The sequence below is a fragment of the Sus scrofa genome, chromosome 7 (genome assembly GCF_054392235.1).
Source record: "Sus scrofa isolate SSC_HxYL_T2T_F1_AM1 chromosome 7, Sscrofa_HxYL_maternal_Yorkshire_Landrace_v2.0, whole genome shotgun sequence".
NCBI lineage: Eukaryota > Metazoa > Chordata > Mammalia > Artiodactyla > Suidae > Sus > Sus scrofa.
The window spans coordinates 70,843,857-70,858,743 of record NC_139389.1 but is presented as its reverse complement, the minus strand read 5'-3'; the positions used below and the strand labels follow the sequence as shown (position 1 = coordinate 70,858,743).

The following is a 14,887-nucleotide window of genomic DNA, read 5'->3' as shown; positions in this document are numbered from 1 at the left end:
ATAAATGTAATTTCTTCTTTGAAGAAGCTCAATATGGGGAATAATGATTAAAATTACATTTCCCAAAATATTGTAATTACATACATGGATTATGTAGACATTAGTCTGGGAATAAGGGAACCTGTAAATTATAATAATAGACTTGGCTTGTTCGTAAATATTTTTCTCTGCAAGGTTTACTGGAAGAAATTTATTTAGAATGACCAAAAAGTAGAATGAAAACTTTTCAACAATAGTTATATATTTTAATTTCTTAACATTTTAAATATCATCTCACTAAATGATTTGCTTTTTAACAATCTGCTCTTCTAGGCTTTTGATTCTTTTACAAAAGCTATAAAAGCAAATCCTGATTTTGCAGAAGGCTTTTATCAACGTGGGCTTTGTAAAGTAAAACTCCAAAAGGATAGCTCCATTCTGGATTTTAATCGTGCGATTAACCTTGATCCAAAACATTACCAGGTATTTAAGTGAATAATTTCACTGGTTAAATTTAGTAAAACTAAAACTAAACTATTTAAAACTTTTAAATCTTTCAATGTTATTGTTATTAGTTAGCAATAGTTACTTATACCTACTTTTCAGGTGTTTTAATACTCCATGTTTCTGTATTTCCCCTTGAACAAAAAATATGATTTCCAATAGGAATATTAAATAGGTTAAAAGTGCTTTGTGAATTGCGGTGTATATAAATTTTGTTAATATTTTAATTTACCTATTGATAATTACAATTTTATATTCTATATTATTAGTTTTATTTACTTTCTATTTTGCTATCATGTTGACTCCTGCCTTTTAAGAGACTGTAGAGAAAACACAAAATTCAATAAGTGAAGCTTGACTTGATCCTGATTTTTTTTTTTTTTTTTTTTTGCTTTTTAGGGCTGCACATGCTGCATATGGAAGTCCCTCGGCTAGGGGTCAAATCAGAGCTATAGGGGCCGGCCTACGCCACAGCCACAGCAATGCAGGATCTGAGCCGCATCTGCAACCTACACCACAGCTCACAGCAACTCTGAATCCTTAACCCACTGAGTGAGGCCAGGGATTGAACCTGTGTCCTAGTTGGGTTCGTTACCTGTTGAGTCACAATGGGAACTTCAATTGGATCCTGATTTTAAAAGCTTATGAAATTTGAACATGGACTAAATATTAGAGGACTTTAGGGAATTACCATTAATTTTCTTAGATATACAGTATTAGAGTGGTTGGGTAGGAGGGACTTTAGGGAATTGCCATTAATTTTCTTAGATATACAGTATTAGAGTGGTTGGGTAGGAGGGTGTCTTCCTCAGAGGAGATGCATATTGGAAGGCTCAGGGTGAAGTTTTATGATGCCTACAACTAAGTTTCAAATACTTCAGCAAAAAATAGATACAACAAATCTTGGAAAAATATTAATAATTATTGAATCTAAGTCATAGGCATATGGGTGTTCATTGTCCTATTCTTTCAATTATTCTGTGTGTTTGAAATTTTTTTAATGAAGGAGAATGAGGAAAAAGTCTACATCCTTGTACCATCTTAGGGTGGCATAGATTTGTTTAAATTAACAACTGTTTTGGTAAAATTAATGCTTTTACTAAAATATTTGTTCCTGCATTCCTCCTTTCTCTGAAAAGGCATATTTAAGTCGAGTAGCCTTCTATGGTTTGAAAGGTAGATACTCCAAAGGAATCTTGAATTGTAGTGAGGCCATCAAAATTTATCCTCAGAGTGTGCGTGCCTATATCTACAGAGGAGTTCTGAAATACTACAACAAGGTAAGGCAGTCTCCTCCCTTGCTCACTGATCTTTTAAAGTGGGTGGCTACTCCAATGCCAATTAGGGACTCACCTCCTTTTTTCTCTCTATGAGAGGAGAATTGCCAAGGGATGAAGGCAGAACCACATCAAAGGCATTAACTAACTCTCTGACAGTGTGTCAAAAGGGATTTCAATTCATCTTTCTTCATAAAATAGAGATATTTTTGACATTTACATTTTTAAATAGCATGGACTATATTTTTTTTATTAAGCAAGTAGTATTTATCTTAGAGAATTTGGGAAATACAGAGAGGAATAAAAGAAAAGATTGTCACTGCTTATCCCACCATCAGATGTTAATTCCTGAGAGCATTTTAGTCTTTTTTTCCTAATAATACATAACACATACTTTCCAAAATTGGGATTATGCTACTTATATAATTTGTGCAGTACCGGCTTCTTACATTTAATTTTTGAAGATATTATAATTATTATTTTTGGCCTCACCATGGCATGTGGAAGTTCCCAGGCCAGGCTTTGAAGCCACACCACAGCAATGACCCAGCTGCTGCAGTGACAATACGTAATCCTTAACCCCCTGTGCCACAAAGGAACTCCTGAAGATACCATTTTTAATTACAACATACTATTCCACAACAGTTTATTTTTAATCACTTTATAGTGGGTTTGGATTGTATGACATTTTTTACTTTTTTTTTTTTTTGCCTCGCTTTTGGCATGTGAAAGTTCTCAGGCCAGGGATCAAACCTTCACCATAGCAGAGACAACGCCAGATCCTCAACCTGCTAGGCCACTAAGGAGCTCTGAAATTTTTTCTGTCTTACTACTTTAAATAATACAGTTATATGCTGACAACAAATCATTGCTTAAGTTTATGACTGGTTCCTAAATGGAAATTAATGTGTTGAAGGGTGTGAGCAGCACCACTGATGTCTGACAGTTCATGGACTACTTTTTCCTCTCCCCGTGTTTCTTTTCTGACCTTTCTTTGTAGCTATTTCATATGAAATATTTTGCAAATAATTCCTTAAAGCAAAGGTAACACCTTGCATTACCTGGTAATTCCATGAAAATTACTATCTATAGAAACGGATGTTCTGAGAAATCACAGAAGCATCAAAGAGAAGCAAAAGAGAACGTGGGTAGAAAATATGACAGTTTTTAAACATGACAGTATGAGTGACAGAAGCAAGCCAGTTCTGGTAAATGTTTGCTGGAAGAATATGGCTTTCTTCTCTATTATCCTTAAGAAATTTAATTTTTTTCCCTTGCTATAAAGCAACAATGGCAACAAGATAATTGTCTAAATTAAAGTTGTTTATGTATTGAATTTTATTCGCAGGTAAGAGAAACTATAATAACAATTCCTACCAAGGGATCTTAATTAATTCAGTGAAAGATAAGCTTGATTGTCTTAATTTCATGGACAATACACAGAATGATTAAATGAATATTCCCAAAAGTCTGATGGAATCAGGAATTTATTTTACAACTAAACTTCAGTTCATTATGATTAACCCTTCTCACTTAATTATTTTTTCTTTATAGACTTATAAACTAGCGATTACAGACTTAACTACAGCTATCAACATGGATAAAAATAGTTACATAGCATTTTATAACAGAGCCTTATGTTATACCAAGATAAATGAACTTCGAATGGTAAGATGACCATCCTAGTAAACAACATTTTGAAGCATGTGTAAAGTATTTTTTATTATTTTTGCTACAATTTTGAAAAATAATTCATGTGGAAATACATATAAAACTTGAGACACTGAAGAACCATTTCAAAGAATATTTCACTTTTTTGTTAGTGTTTGCCCAATTTTCTTATACAATCTCTGCAAGGTCAAATAAAAATTAATTTTACCATGCTTCTATAAGCATTTAAAGACTATGTAAATTAAAATGTATCCCATAATTCTCATTTGAGACAATGTTTCTACTGAAAAACTGTGTGCAGAATTTTTAAGCAGTGATCAGTAGCAATAATGTTTGCTTCAAAATCTCAGCATTGACTAGAGTAGTTTGTGGAGGAATTTCTTTTTTTTAAGGTGCTCAAACCACAGATGCAGCAGGGAGTTTTTTTGGGGGAGGGGGGTTTTGAGTGATAGTTTCCAGCTCCAGGGCTAGACTAGAACTAGGACTGCCTGTGCATTTTGAGGACCTGATGGCTTCAAACCATCAGAAAACCTTTTTCTCTATTTGTCCTGAGCCAGATTCTACCTGTGCAAGCCCTTTTTTATATTTTTCCCTCTTATGCCTTTTCCATTCTTCCTTGTCAGTTTGGTCTTTTTCCAATTAGGATTCCTCAGTGGGGAGCAGGTCTGTAATTCCTTGGTGTTCTGTCCCAGCCCCTTGTCCACCTGTCTCCCCCTCCTTGTTTCCCTGCACTTCCACACTCATTCTTTAAAAAGACTGCATCATGTGCCTGCTGTTCTGTGTGGACAAACTCCCCCAATTTCCTTGAAACTTAGAAAGTTAAATCTATATAAAACAGAAAGAAGTTTAGTCATTTATTTGCTGTGGAAGGAATAAGTTGAGAAACATTGTTTCTACCTAAGAGGATGAAGAATTCCTAGTAACCTGATTATCAGGTTTCCTGCAGAAATGTTGACGAATGAATAACTAATTTTTAACACAGGCTGTTGTTACCTTTCTGGGAGCTAATTAAAGGGTCATTTATCAGAGTAACCTGCACAGCAGGTATCTTTGACAGCTTTCTCCCAACCCCCACTGCTGCCTTTTCTGGGTAACCCTGAACTGCAAACAAGGATCTGAGTGGGGGCAGGGAACCACTATTTTTATTATCTCTGATAGGTAACCAGATCCAGTGCTCTGTGAATAAGGCAAATGAAAAACTACATAAATAGAGGCCTAACTAGAGTAAGAATGTATTGGCTTTTTAAAGCTGCCAGGTACCCAATGCTTTTTATCCAATGGACTTATTTTACAGATGAGGAAATGGGAACAGGAAGAGGTTAGAAACTCATCCAAGTCACATAGGAATAGACCTGTGTCAGTGTTCACAGGTTTGTTTGCTTCTGGTTAACAGTCTTTAGGTGGATTTGTAAAGCCACCTGACCTCCAGCATGTGGACCGGATGTCGTTTTACGGTGTCACCTCCTCCCTTTTGTCTACCTCTACCTGTTTCTCAGCATTCCTGCCTTCCCAAGACTGAGAAAACCCAAGTAGCTTTCTGCAGAAAATGCAGTTAGGTATCCTCCTAGAGAAATGGCCCTATAAAAACTAAGACAAGAAGAATTCTGGTTCCTACCACCCTATGTTAATAAAAATAGTTACAGTTAACACTCATTAGGGCTTATTGTGTGACAGGCACTGGGCTAAAAATGCTTTACCAACAAATAATCAAAATATTTAAAGTGGACTTTTGAAGCAATATGATGAGTTATTAAAATATTCCATTCACAAAAGTGAATGAGGAAACTGAGGCTTATGGTTCATAATAATAGCAAAGGCAGGACCCAAAGTCTGCTCGTTGTGACCTTCAAAAAATCTCATTTCGCAGCTTTTGTTTCCTCTTGTGTCACATATTCAACTGCTTAGTGGATTTCTAAGGCATCTTCATATATATATATACACACACAATTGATTCTGTGATTCTGTGAAAGGAAAAGTGCTAACATTCTAGTTTTGTTTCGCTTTGTTTTACAAGTATTACAAAGTACTTTTACAGCCTTGCCAATGTTTATTTATGGGTTATGCCACACTTTACATGTTGGATCTTTAATTGTACAATTCTTTTAAATGCTGAATACCTAATCATGAAATGCTAGAGAAACACCACTAAGCAAATAGTAAAAGACTTTATTTGCATTTTCAGTTAGCATGTGTTACAGGCATATATGATTTGGCCCTTTCCTGATGAAACCATATGTCTCTTTTGGACAAAATGGTTCAGTAGAAAAATGAGTTGAGATTCAGCTCCAACCAAATTTGGGATGCTTCTAGTACCTGGTACAGAGTAAATGACCAGTAAAAACTTGTTTATTCAGTGAATGGAAAAAAAAAAAAAAGATATAAAAGGGAGAAAGGTCCTCTGAATTGACTCTCAGCTTAGACTAATGTCTTAAAAAACAAAAAAACATGGAGTTCTCATCGTGGCTCAGCAGTAATGAATCCAACTAGGAACCATGAGGTTGAGGGTTCCATCCCTGACCTCACTCAGTGGGTTAAGGATCCAGCATTGCCGTGAGCTGTGGTGTAGGTGACAGACACGGCTCGGATCCCGCGTTGCTGTGGCTCTGGCATAGGCCGGCAGCTGGAGCTCCAATTAGACCCCTAGCCTGGGAACCTCCATATGCTGCAGGTGTGGCCCTAAAAAGACAGAAGACAAAAAAACAAAACAAAAAACAGAAATATTGAGGTAATTTTCCAACAAGTGCTCATTTGTTAGTTTTTATAGGATCCATTTTCATTGCTTTATGATTTATTTACTTAACAAAAGTTTATCAAATACCCAGATTGTGCAGGCTTGGTGCTACTTACTGGCTTTACAGTGGTAAACAAAATGGATAATCTCTACCTCCATAAAACTTAGGTTTCAGTGAGGGAAAACAATAAAATAACTAAAAAGAAATTACATTTCATGGAGTTCCCGTCATGGTGCAGCAGAAATGAATCCGACTAGGAACCATGAGGTTGTGGTTTGATCCCTGGCCTCGCTCAGTGGGTTAAGGATCCAGCATTGCCAAGACCTGTGGTGTAGGTCACAGATGGAGCTAGGATCCTGTGTTGCTCTGACTGTGCACAGGCCGGTAGCTACAGCTCTGATTGGACTCCTAGCCTGGGAACCTCCATATGCCTCGGGTGTGGCCCTCAAAAGACAAAAAAAAAAAAGAAAAGAAAAGAAAAGAAATTACATTTCAAAAGGTAACAAGTGCTCTGCTTTAATGTCAGCCATCATTTGGTGAAACTACTGAGTTGGGAAAGGGTGTTGCCTATGCCTTTCAATCCTTACGAAATAAAGATGCTTAGGATTATTCACAAATAACCAGCAAGAGTGGTGTACACTACTTAGAAAGTAGCAACATCCAAAGTACTTCGTTAAGGGGACCTTTTAAATTTAACAAATGATTATTTGGGGCCATAAATTTTAAGTCACATTGAAAAACTAATTATGAGGCCCTAGTTTGGGCATAAATACATTTCTCCATGGCCAGTGTAGTAAGGCTCTAAAGAGTTGACTCTAGGTTGTAAGTGATTATTTTATTTTTAGGCCTTAACAGATTATGGCATTGTGCTTCTTCTTGATGCTGGAGGAACTCTGATTTTAAACACCTTCATTAATCGTGGACTCATCTACACAGAACTAGGGCAATTCAGTTTTGCATTAGAGGTAAAACTTCCTGTTTACTTGAAAAAATGAACCCACTTAATTTTTGCATGTTTACTTCTAAAAATTAGTGAAAAAGTTTTTCTTGATAATCAAATGACAATATTAATGAGCTGCAATTCAACTTTAGCAAGAATTATGTTGAAATACTTTGAATGAATAATAGAATCCTTGCAAAAAAAAATGTGTAATTCACTTTGTTTTTATTACAGATTAAAAAGCCAATATGTGAAAAAAATTCTGAATTGATGAAATATCAAGACTATCATTTCCCCCAAGAGAATGTCTTGGCTATAGATGAAACTCAATTATTTAGCAAGCAGAATGATTTTTGTATCATTTACTTTGCTGCTCAGTGCTCTTTCTAATTCACAATTTTCCTCATTCCACATTGAAAATATATCAAAATAAATGTTTGCCTCACACAAGGCAGAAAATAGCAGCTCAGAATAGGTTATTGGGAAGAGGCTTTTAAGTTAGAACAAGCACTTAGAATTGCAATAGAAGACTGCATCTGCAGTATATCAAAAAGAAACAAGTGGTTTAAAATGTATTTCTTTACAGAATAACTAAACAAAATTCACCATTCCCATATCTCCTCTATATTGTCTCTTTTGAATTAACTTTGGAATTAAGATTGGTACAGGCAAAAATTAAATAGCAATTTGAAGTTTGCAGTTAAATTATGGTAGTTTTGCCTCTTTGTTTCTCAGGATCCATAACAGAATATTATGTAGTGGAGTGTTTCCTATTTTTTTTTTTTTTTAATCTCCAAACATAGCCTGTGTTCTTTTTCAACTTCTGGAGTCATCTTTTGAGATTTTTGTCTACAGAATTACTTATTATTAAGGAAGTATCTGAGAAACCTTATTCTAGACAATTTACACTGTGATGAAATAGAATTTTGAGACTTGAACTCCCTTAGGTTTTGGTCTTGCATTTGGAATTCCCTCAGGTAGGAGAAGCTAAAGAACGTCTTTGTTTGGAGTAGGTAAAGAGGCTGTGGAACTCTGGACAATAGATTTGGGTGGAAAAAGTAGGGAAAATAAGGGTTGGAAGCAAAAGACCTCAGCTGTTGGAGAACTAAATGCAGAGCCTCTGATATCCACCTAAAAAATATTTAGTACGTCACAACAACATTAACTAATTATTGCACAGTCCATGCCAGGTTCTCAGCAATGCTGCACAATTTATGATTTTAACTTACCAGTGAGGAAGCTGATATTCAAAAGAAGTTAAATAAAGTCTTAGTCAACCAGGAAGTACTGGGGCATTTGAACTTAAGTCTCACTTGAGTCCAAATCCTATGTTCTGTGTTTCAGACAAGGCACAGTAATGACTTTGGCACTGAAGACATGGAAACAAATAAGACAGATTTTCAGTCCTTGGCGGGGGCGGGGGGGCGGTGTTGGGGTCTAGTGGAAGTCTTTCTTGACCCCTCTCTTTCCTCACACCCCAAATCTAACTTAAGCGCAAATCCTGCCAGCTCTTCCAACAAAACACATTTTGAATTAAATCATTTCTCATTTTTGCCACTGCTCTCCTCCCCATTCAAGCCTCAACCCTTTCTCCCCTGTTACCACTGCAGGACCTTCCCAACTGTCTTGTCTGCTTCTGCCCTTGTCCCTCTACATCCCCTTCTCCACGTAGCAGCTGGAGAGGCCTCTTGAAAACACACAGCAGAGCAAGTTATTCCTCTGCTCAAATCCCTCCAGTGGCTTCCCATCGTACTTAAAATAAAGTCTGAGCTTTTGGCTGTTGCCAACCAAGACTGTGCAATCTGACCGCTGCTCTCTGATCTGACTTTGTGGTCAGCATTCTTCTTGTCTTCACTCAGGTTGCTTCGCTCTGGCCTTTTGCCATTCCTTAGAAGTGCCAGGCTCCCTCCCTGCCTCAGGGTCCTCGCACATGCTCTTCCCTGTGTGTAGAAACCTCCTCCTACTGATCTGCGTATGGCCCATCGCTCCTTTCCTCTCAGGTCTCTTCTCAGTTGTGACCTCCTCTATCAGAAAGAGTAGAGTAATGCCGTATTAAAAAAGTTAAATAATCCAAAATAAGTCTAGAGAGAAAAAACAAAGGAACAGAAACAGAGAAGACCAGCAGAAAGCAAATAATAAAATGGTAGACCTAAATCCAACCTTATCAGTAGTTACAGTATATGGAAATGTTCAAAATACACCAATTAAAATAATAACGGTGTCATAGTAGAGTTTTTAAAAGTCCCAACAATCTTCTGGCTGTAAGAAACACACTTTAAATATAATGAGCTAGATGAGTAAAAGTAAAAGTTCTGGAAAAAATATACCCAGCAAACTCTATAGGCTTGCCTTGGAGATATTACAGTTTTGGTTGCAGACTACAGCAATAAAGTGAATATTGCAGTAAAGCAAGTCATATGAATTTTTTTGTTTCTCAGTGCATAAGAAAGTTATGTTTATAATATGCTATAGTCTATTAAGTATGTAATAATATTGTGTCTAAAAAATAATTTGTATAGCTTAATTATTTTAGTGTAATTAGTATTTGATATTTAAAAATTTTTTTCATTGTTCATTTGCAATGTTCTGTCAATTTCTGCTGTAAAGTGACCCAGTTATACATATATATGTATATGCATCCTTTTTTCTCACATTATCCTCCATCATGTTTCATCACAAGTTATTAGATACAGTTCCCTTTGCTATACAGCAGGATCTCATTGCTTATCCACTCCAAATGCTATAGTTTGCATCTATAACCCCCAACTCCCAGTCCATTCCACTCCTTCCTCCTCCCCGTTGGCAACCATAAGTCTGTTCTCCATGCCTATGAGTTTGTTTCTTTTCTGTAGATAGGTTCATTTGTGCCATATACTAGATTCCAGATATAGGTGATAACATATGGTATCTATCTTTCTCTTTCTGACTTACTTCACTTAGTATGAGTGTCTCTAGTCCCATCCATGTTGCTGCAAATGGCATTATTTTGTTCTGTTTCTTTTAATGGGAATGGTAGAGGTTTCTTGTTTTTATTTGAAAGTCTGGAAAATTTTACAGGTTTCTGTGATGCTATCATAAATGGCAGAGCTTAATTCTATTCATAACATTGTTTTCCTCCTTTGCCTGTGGAACTCTGTTTTGTTTTTTGTTTTCTTTTTTTACTTTATTGACTAGTCTTTCTTCATGTTTTTTCTATTAATGAGCATCTTCTGGAATCTCACTATATGCTACATCCAGTCCTAATTGTGTGGAAGTTGCAGTGATTATGGGGCTGTTGAGGTCTGGATGGGACTGAAAGAGAATGATAAGGTTGGCTTAATGGCAAGAAGATCAGCCTAGATTGGGGTGAATGAAAGTGAACATAGGAGGGAAAAGGTTAGAGAAGGATAAAAGCTCAAGGTCCAAGGGTTCATCATAAATGTACCTTCAGGGAAACATAGTGAGATGAGTTTGTGCTGTTTATCCTCACAATTGTTTACAGCCATTTACTTCAAAGTAGACTAGATTAGAGGAGGAGCAAAGAACCAGGCTCTGAACTTGTTCTGGCTGAGAAATGTTTTCTCTAACTTCTCACCTGGTTACTGATTTACCAAGGTGTGATACTTTTTAATATAGTTAGCACTTGATAAAAAATGCTAACCATCATCCGAGCCTTCAGAGTTGTGATCTGAGTTGTAATCTTTTTGTGGAAGTAACATCAAAGATCACTGATGATCATGATACTATAATAAACAATAATAATGCAAAATTTGGAATTTTGTGAGAATTACCAATTTATGATAGAGATACAAAGTGAGCAAATACCGTTGGGAAAATGGTGCCAATAGACTTGCTTGAGGCAGGATTGCCATAAACCTTCAGTTTGTACAAAGTGCAGTATCTGTGAAGCACAATAAAACAAGATATGCCTGTAATTAAAAGCAAAAAAATTTTTTTTTGTCTTTTTGAATTTATTTATTTTTTTGTCTTTTTGCGATTTCTTGGGCCACTCCCACGGCATATGGAGGTTCCCAGGCTAGGGGTCTAATCAGAGCTGTTGCTGCCGGCCTATGCCAAAGCCACAGCCACGTGGGATCTGAGCTTCATCTGCAACCTACACCACAGGTCTTGGCAACGCTGGATCCTTAACCCACTGAGCAAGGCCAGGGATTGAACCTGCAACCTCATGGTTCCTAGTTGGATTCGTTAACCACTGAGCCACGACAAGAACTCCCTGTCCGTGTGAATTTAAAACATTAGAGAAATTAAAAAAAAAAAAAGCCAGCTCTGGAAAACCAATGAAGAATATATAACAATATATTATTATAATAAGAGTGAATAATAAAAGAGCTATGTGAAGGCCCAAGAGAGAGCAGAGTCTTAAAACCTACCCAGGGAGGTGTTTTTAATAGGAATGACTGATTAATAAAGAGGTCAAGTAGGGTGAGAGCTGAAAACCTGTTAGTTAATGATAGTTCTGTGATCTTAACACCTTGATCCAGAAGTAGAGTGCAGTATTTACGCTGGCATTGTTTGGGAAGTTAATGGTGAAGCTTGTTGGATTGGGAACATTTGTTTACCTCTTTGTCCTCTTGAAAACCAAGAAGACAGTGATGGAATAAAAGAGATACAATTCCGCATGGCTGAAGATAGTGAAGGGATGCTCAGATACCCCCAATTACCATTCCGGATTTTAATACCTCCAACTTAAATATGAGGTGGTAGCCAAAGATCCTACACTTGAGGAACGTGAAATAGAGAGTAAAACAGACACCTTTTCATAGGGATATGGGGATGGTGGGAGAAGGGGAGGGGAGCAGAGTGATGGTGAAAGGTAAGTTCTATCCTCTGTTGGAAATTAAACATGATTCAATACTCATGTCATTTAGAAATTTGAACATAGGAGTTCCCGTCGTGGCGCAGTGGTTAACGAATCTGACTAGGAACCATGAGGTTGCGGGTTCGATCCCCGCCCTTGCTCAGTGGGTTAACGATCCGGCGTTGCCGCGAGCTGTGGTGTAGGTTGCAGACGCGGCTCGGATCCCACGTTGCTGTGGCTCTGGCGTAGGCCAGTGGCTACAGCTCCGATTCGACCCCCAGCCTGGGAACCTCCATATGTCGCAGGAGCGGCCCAAGAAATAGCAAAAAGATAAAAAAAAAAAAAAAAAAAAAAAGAAATTTGAACATAAATTGCAGAAGAAACAACAGCAAGATGTAAAAATGTTTGACTTTGGGGAGTGGAACAGGGCCTGCCTGTAAGCACTGTGAGTTTTCTTGTGTTATTAGACCCTATGTTGTACCCTGTGTACATGGGTTACTATGAGGAAAAGAGAATCTAAAAATGCTTTTAGGGGCAGTTTACAAGTTACAGAATAAAATTGGCCTTATTAAACAGCAAGAATAATAAGAAGTGAATGGAATTTGGGGACACGGAGATGGTGAGTGTTGACTATGCTTTCGAAGAGATTGGTAGCGACAGGAACTAGAAAGAAAAGCCATTCGCAGTTTGTGGGTTGGGAGGGTTGAGGGTAGGCATGTTAAGTCAAGGTGCTGAGATAAGGATTAAAGTTTCAGAAGACAGAGGAATATGATGGAGCAAGTTTCCAGAAATGGGAAGGGTGAGGTCAAGAGCCCATCCTCTGACATACAGGAAGACAGTGCAGGTGGAGAGTCTTACCATTAAACCCATCTGCAGAAAGAATGGGAGTGAGTGGAGAGCATTTGCTTTGTATGTAAGTGACTCTGTGTGGTTTGTTATTTATGATCCATATTAGAAAGAAAACTAATGCAGAAGAGAAAAATTGTAAAGAATGCAGTTATCTTTATTCTAAGTAATGCTAGTAGTCATCATTTATGTCTGTTGCTGATAATGTCTAATTACCGTGTAGCATCAGAATGATTATATAGAGAAAGTCAAGTTGACTTTTGTAAGTTTTATCTGGTTACAAAACTAAATTTGGTATTCTCAGCCTTTTAAATTTGCGATCACTCCTCACAACTCCCAAAATGAACGGGAATGTTTGTAATAAATCTCATTTACACTTGGAAGTTTGCTTTCATTTCAGCCAAAGGAAAAAAGAAATTCTCTTAGGGATGTTATCTGGTAGCATATTTGATGAGATCATATTTGATCAAACAAATAAATTTCTCATTTTCTTTCAAATAACTCCATTTACTATCAAAATATGCTTCAGGAGTCTAAGTGGGGAGTCCATATTTTCAGATCAGTCTTCTTCTCTGGTAGGATCCCAGAGTGATCAATTTGACCCTACTGCTCCCTCTTCTACCCCCAGTGTTGGCAGAAAACTTATTCTACCAGCCAGCCTCCTCTCTCTAGTACAGCCTGGGAAGGTTCATGGAAGGGGAGGAAGGGGGTTGGTAACGGACTGGAGAGAAGGAGGCTGTCCTTGTGGTTGAGGAGAAACAAGAACTCTGACACTTGCCCTTTAAGACTGTAGAGCACCCACATCCCAGCCTCCTGAGTTGGGAAGGGAGTCTGGAGGGATGGCCTCCAGTCACTCCATGGTAGGAACCATCTAGCTTGGCCAAATGAGCTCACAGGCAAAACTGCCCAAGGTTCCTGCTGAAGCAGTCCTCTGGGGAAAAGCAGAGCCATTTTCATTCCTTCATAGATTTTGAACTCTTCTGGAAGGCTCCTTCCCACATTATGGCAAACACTGAAATCAATCTATATCTCACATCATTTATGTACACACACACACACACACACACACAGAGACACAAATACGCATATCTCATTGCAGCTGACACCATCTTTTGATATGTAGATATTTATTTAAATGTTGTATTTATTCCCATTTAGTGGAGTTCTTATTTTTCTTCTGGTTTCAGTTGTTTTTGTAGGGCTGTGAAAAGCTAAAGAGCTTCAGACACTGTCTCTGGTGCCTTATGAAGGATGGTATTCGGGGCTAGAGTGGCAGGATCTCTGGCAGACTTAGCATTTAATTCTCTTAATCTCTTTCCCAGTGCCAGTTCAGGTCCACCCCGGCTGACTTCCCTAACTTCAAATCTTGAGGTTAGAGTTTCCATTGCTCCCTCTCAGGAGGCCTCTAGGGTCCCTAGAAGTGTGGGTTGCAAAGGTAGGAACTGCCTTAGCTGCTAATCCACACAAGAGGCTCAGTTAGGTCCTCCCCCTGGGCCTGGGTTCCTGTTTGTCCTGCAGTCATAAGTTTCTCTGCAGGTAAATATCTAGTGGTGTTCATAGGGGAAAAAAAAAAGAGCAAACTAGATACCTTGCCCATAGCAGGCAAAACCACGGGAAAAGTGGCGGTCGTAGCACAAGATTCTGAGTGAGCTTTTGGTTGTGGGTTTCTTCTGCTCCATCCATTGTCACTCTCTGTGATACTAAAAGGAAAAAATAGGTTTTAAGAGGGTGTATATCTGAATATGTGTGTAAGGATTATTCATGGTAGAATCAAAGTTAGAAGGAAGTTTAAGAAAGCACAAAAGGTAATGCTGTAAAATTAACAAAAATTTGTGAAACTGTTTCAGGATTTTAAACAAGCTGCATTGATGAGCAAGACAAACGTGAGCCTTTGTCAAGCTACTGCCATGTGCTGTCACAGGTACGGAGTGCAATTTATATTGAGATGAAGGCAAGTGGGGCCATCAGACGTATAATAGAAAAAGAGACGAAACAGAGGAGAATGTTAATGGAAGGGACAGAGAACAGAAATGGGGAGAGACACAAAGAATCCCTGCCTAGAAGTGGGGACCACATCTCAGTGTGTCATTAGGATTTTAGCCAAGTCAGCAAGTAAAAACCTGCATCAAGGCATAGCGTG

General features: G+C 37.8%; 1 protein-coding gene across 2 annotated transcripts in view; it reads left to right on the top strand.

Moving 5' to 3' along the window:
- Positions 1–14,887, top strand: part of TTC6 (tetratricopeptide repeat domain 6) — a 226,101-nt gene that overhangs the window by 180,035 nt on the left and 31,179 nt on the right. The window contains exons 23-27 of one of the 2 annotated variants that reach the window (XM_021099129.2): positions 313–462; positions 1,623–1,763; positions 3,315–3,428; positions 7,009–7,128; positions 14,595–14,668. In XM_021099129.2, coding sequence (XP_020954788.2) covers positions 313–462; positions 1,623–1,763; positions 3,315–3,428; positions 7,009–7,128; positions 14,595–14,668 — 599 coding nt within the window. The remainder of the gene's footprint in view (positions 1–312; positions 463–1,622; positions 1,764–3,314; positions 3,429–7,008; positions 7,129–14,594; positions 14,669–14,887) is intronic. The other variant, XM_084968926.1, reaches the window with a different exon arrangement.